Below are 4,992 nucleotides of genomic sequence, written 5' to 3'. Positions count from 1 at the left end.
ATATGTAGAGGTGGTCCGACACCTGGCCATGGAATGCCTCCGACACCGTGGTTTCCTTCTCCTTTTTCTATTCTCTGCAGTCGTTCCTCCAGTCGGTGCAGCAAGGATCTCATCTCCTCTGCATGGTGTTTGACTGCAGCGAGACGCGCCCTGTAGCTGCTCTCATCCGCGGTGGGGCGCGAGGCCGGCTCTTTTCGGAGTGCCTATACCGCCGCCTCCAGTGTTGCTATGCGTCTTTGCGCTATAGCGAGTGCGTCGGTGAGTAATGTGTATCCTGAATCAATGTCGAATGGAAATTAGACAGTTCTATAAAAATAATAATTCTCACGATTCCACAACTTCATACCTTAATTAAATACAATTCTTCGGCGATTAGAAATACATTTACAGGAATTGTGTAATATGATAAGTATCTCGTTAAAGAAATTGAAATCGTAAACTCTAGATTCTAGTATTCTTTCACTTTCATGTTTCCTATGAGCCCTTCAATCGCTAAATATTTTGCAATGAAACACGTATTATTAAACAACATAATCATACTAAATTAATTTAATGTGACTATTTATTATTATTATATAATAACACTGTGATGAAAGAAATAAACTGGTCAAGTAATCTAAGGAACGATAATACGTATCTATGTCAGTGACAGTGAGAAATATTCAGATATCTGTACTTAAGTGATTACACTTATAAGTATCATTATATATTATATAAATATGATATTTCGAATGGTATCATTTATCACTCATTAAACAAGAGTGTCATATCCAGAGAAATGATTTTACATATCTTAATCTTTGCTTTGATTATGATAGTAATAATTTCTATCAAACTTGATGAGGAAGATACATGAATAAGTATCTAAAAGCTGAAAATCTTGGCAAATTCATTTGTACATAAACTAACAGGAGTGAATTTTAAAGATACACTCTGCTCTCAACAATTAAAGCTGTCTTGTCGCAACAAAGTTTCCATAATTTTTTATGGACAACATGGCCCAGTTTGCACAAAGACTAAAAATTTTAACATTAAATTTGGATAAAAAATCTTACGGTAGAAGGAATGATATATCCTTTATTTTTGCCAATAATCTGGTCGAATTTAGTCAAGTAAAATGGTATTGTTTCGTTCAAAAGTTGATTCTTCCTCGCTTCCTTCTTTTCAGGATTCTCCTCCATGCGATAGTAGCAGATATCTGAAACGCATATGAAATCAACCGTTACGTTCATTTGTGTTTTTCCCCCCAAACGAAGAGAAAATAAGTTGTGAAAGAAGGAGTAGCCTCTCATAGTTCCTACAATTTCTTCATTCTCTTTGCTTTCTTCAATATTGCCTCAATAAGTTCCTGTGGTTCACGATACTTGAAATATATACAATGTTACCAGCGTGGAAATTGTCTTGGAAACTTGGAAAATCTTTCAAGAGGAACAACATTGCTAACTGAGATTCGAGAAAGGAAAGGTAAGTAAATCCTTGCTTCTACCTAGAGCTTTTTTATTTACTTCTGACGAGTAAAGTACTGTTATTAAAATTTGATTAAAAGTACCAAGAATGTCGAGATATAAACAACCATTTGTGGAAAGGTCAGGAGAAGCAGAATTATCGAATAAACGTTATATAACTCTTAGTGATTAAGTAAGAGAAGAGAAACGAGAAAAAAGTCTTTTATCTAGGTCTTAATAAAGTATACTATATTTATCTCCATATCAAGAATAACAACAAGATATAAACAGTCTTCTAGAAATTGAGTAAATATTACATAATTACATCTTGAGCAATATTTTGCGTCTTAGCTTTTGCTTAATCATTATGATAATCTTAAATATCTGTAAATTCTTCACAGACTCTTTGCATCTTCTATACAGGTATCTCATGATCATGTGATAACACACAGGAAGAAAAAATAGAGGGAAAAACAGCGTAAAAAAAAGTTGCGTAGGAGTATCGTCGCACTACATCATTCGACAATTGATGCACGTCATGGCGATCGTCACGGTTTAAAGCAGGCCATCAAAAACACATCAAAATCGGTTTGTTATCGTACGGAAAAATCTGCGACGTTCCAGCTGTTCAGGTGCATCGAATTGTGAATCATCGGCGGTACGAAGCAAGGCGAGGGGCGTAAATAGAGAAAGAAGAGAAGAGAAGGATTCGCATAAATGATAAAATATAATCGTTCGTTCCTCGTCGATGGCGGATGGATGGCTTTAATCGTGGACGATATCGATACGATTATATTTTATACATTTGAAACAAATATAAAAGACAAGCAAAAACCAGAGATACGATCGTTATGATATTATTCAATCGGTAGCCTATTTACCTCGTTTTTTGTTCACCTTCTCTGTCTAGTAATAATTTTTCGATTCGACTGGCGTGACGTTACGTTGGCGGTGTAAAAACACGATTTTAAACACCTGCGGATAGTTGCATGAGTTTCGAGCGATTCCATTCCCTTCGATTTATATTTATGCGATCAACGCGCAGATCGTTAACGCATTATGCAGACAGCAGATGTTACGTAATCACACATATCGTAATTGGAAATTAGTAACGTTATCGCGTACCAGGATCTTCCTGTCTTTGATCATTGAGTAACACTTCGTTGTCCTCGCTCCTTCCGCGGATAACCAGCGTTTATCATATAGAGACAGGGATTTGCAAAGAATAAAAGTTGTAGAACGTTGAAAGGCGTTGAGAGAAACGTGATGTTATCCCGTTATTCGTTAACGCAACGCAGTTAAAAAAAATCCCGTAGAAAGATTACGATAATAGATAACCTGAGTCGAGTGTTTGTCGGGGGATCTAAAAGATTCTTTCGAGTTGAGCGTCTGAGATTGCAGAGAAGAAAATTTGGAAGCCATCGAATTCGTGATGTCGATAGAAATCTTTAGTTGGAATCGTTGTATCATAACGTAGTCTGCTTATTGTCGATAAGACTTTACTAAACTAAAAGTGACTACTAAAAGTTTCTATCCTCTAAATTCTATCTACGATTCTATAATCTAAAAACTGACTTTTGCAAACAAACTGTAACATTCGCTTAACGGAAAGACATACGTATCTTGTTTGTACTCGTCTTTTCACAAAGAATTCTTGAACGTCTGTCTCTGTGGTGAGACAAATGCAAAGTCATCTCATCAGTTACTCACCTTGCTTCAAATCTCCAAGAGTATCGACGAGCTCGTCGCATATCATCGCATCCCATTCGTCCTTTCCCATTAGATCGTACTTCCTCGCCAAGTATCGCGCCACAGCGTTACTCTGCGCTACCGGTTTCCCGTCTATCTCCAGCACAGGCAGCTTTTTATAAGGCATTGCTAAGAACAAACATGGCTCATATGAACACTGTGTAGAAGGAAACGATCGATAGGAAATCACAACACAGCTTCCGAGGCCGTTGCGTTCTTGTGAATAGATGAATCGAAATCATTTCGGTTTTAATCAACATGGCCTAGTAAAGAAATACAGAACTGTCTTCTTTCTCCTTTTTTTCTTTTCTTACGATTACGATGGACAGGGTATCGCGTGTTTTTGACTGTTGGGAAGAACCTAAAGTTTTTAAAATCAAGGATAAAAGATAATACCAGACACGGAAAAAATATTAGAAAATGTACACGATTCTTGTAATGAAAATTGAAATGCAAGGAATATAAATCGAATGTCTCTTGCGAACGTAATTTTGTGTTTTACACCGACAGGATTGATTTACAGACTTACGTTGATTTTTTGTTTCTCTACTGCAAGCGACATATAAGATCATATCGAAGACTATGCTGCGTAAAACTTTTATTATACTATTTACGATAGAAATGTCGCAACGGAAGATCGAATTTTATGTCTGCTTTGTTCTTTCGACTTTTTAGCTATGTTCTTGTTCATTTCCGAACTGATTTCAATTTTTTATCCTTTTTTTCCGACAAGTCCTAAAAAGTTTTTAAATTAACGAGAAACGTAGAAGTATTTTTGTATTCCTATTTTAAGTCACCTATTTACGGTTTTCTCAAAATATTCGAAATGCTTCGATTCATTGAAAACAATAAAGATTGCAACACAAAAATTCGAGAATCGTAAGTGAATTAAGTTGGTATTCGATAAACACGATATTACGGAAGCAAAACTTAATGAAAAGTTCGACTTTATTCCGTATGAAATTTTACTTTAAGTAAGTTTAGCCTGCACGTGAAACGAAAGTTTTATATACAGAAAAGTTTGAGTAAATGGTAGATATCTGAGAGTTGAACGATGAAAGTAAAAATCGATTCTTCACGCTTACAATCCTTGTATTCAGGCCAGAGTTCTTCGGGGATCCTCTCGTCGGTATACTCGATGCCGGTATATGCAAATATGTACCGTATATGTTCGGCACGACCACGGGCATTGAAGTAGATTAGTTTGTAGGTATGTTCGTCGCTCATTTTCCTTGCTCTGTCAACTTATCGAGAAAAATGTTACAATTAACTCGTGTAATTAACAGACTGTGTGCGTGTTTGTGTGTAGAGAGAACAATTTATTTATAGATGGAATAATTCGTATAATACGCAAAATAAATCATTTAGAAGGCTGGAATATGTGTTTTTGAAACAATTAATTATGTCGAAAAATATTTCAAACGAGATATAATTATGAAAAAAATAATAATTAAATATATGTAAATGTATGTAATAATAGTTAAATGTATGTAAATGTAATAATTAAATATAATTAGTTGTGAAAAAAATAATAATAAAAAATAAATAAATGTAAAAAAAGAATTAAGTGTAATTAGTTTCTTTTTACGCACGCGATATTATTGGCGATATATGAAGGTCAACTTTATTTTTTTAAATAGATATATTTATACATATATTTATAGATATAAATACATATATTATATAGATATAATAGTATATATAATATATATAATAATATATATGTCGAGTCTGAATCTCCGAGTCCGAGCTCGAGGCGCCCTCCCGGGGAGGGCTCGCGGGAGGTAGCGGTTCTGCG

The 4,992-nt window shown here is 35.1% G+C and overlaps 1 protein-coding gene and 1 long non-coding RNA gene across 2 annotated transcripts; one reads left to right on the top strand and one right to left on the bottom strand.

The window, feature by feature from the left end:
- Window positions 1-416: 416 nt before the first annotated feature.
- LOC117215035 (glutathione S-transferase-like) lies at window positions 417-4,400 on the bottom strand (the record flags this gene model as incomplete). Its single annotated transcript, XM_033461416.1, has 3 exons — window positions 417-1,198; window positions 3,156-3,323; window positions 4,280-4,400. Coding segments are annotated over 3 exons (456 nt in total), but the record flags the coding sequence as incomplete, so codon positions are not given.
- On the top strand, window positions 1,712-2,398 carry LOC117215036. Its single transcript, XR_004489010.1, has 2 exons — window positions 1,712-1,751; window positions 1,847-2,398. It is a non-coding gene; the product is annotated as an uncharacterized LOC117215036 (long non-coding RNA).
- Window positions 4,401-4,992: the final 592 nt, after the last annotated feature.

The sequence above is a fragment of the Bombus bifarius genome, unplaced genomic scaffold, assembly GCF_011952205.1.
Source record: "Bombus bifarius isolate JDL3187 unplaced genomic scaffold, Bbif_JDL3187 scf7180000009342_frag, whole genome shotgun sequence".
NCBI lineage: Eukaryota > Metazoa > Arthropoda > Insecta > Hymenoptera > Apidae > Bombus > Bombus bifarius.
This window is presented reverse-complemented; position numbering and strand designations above follow the sequence as displayed.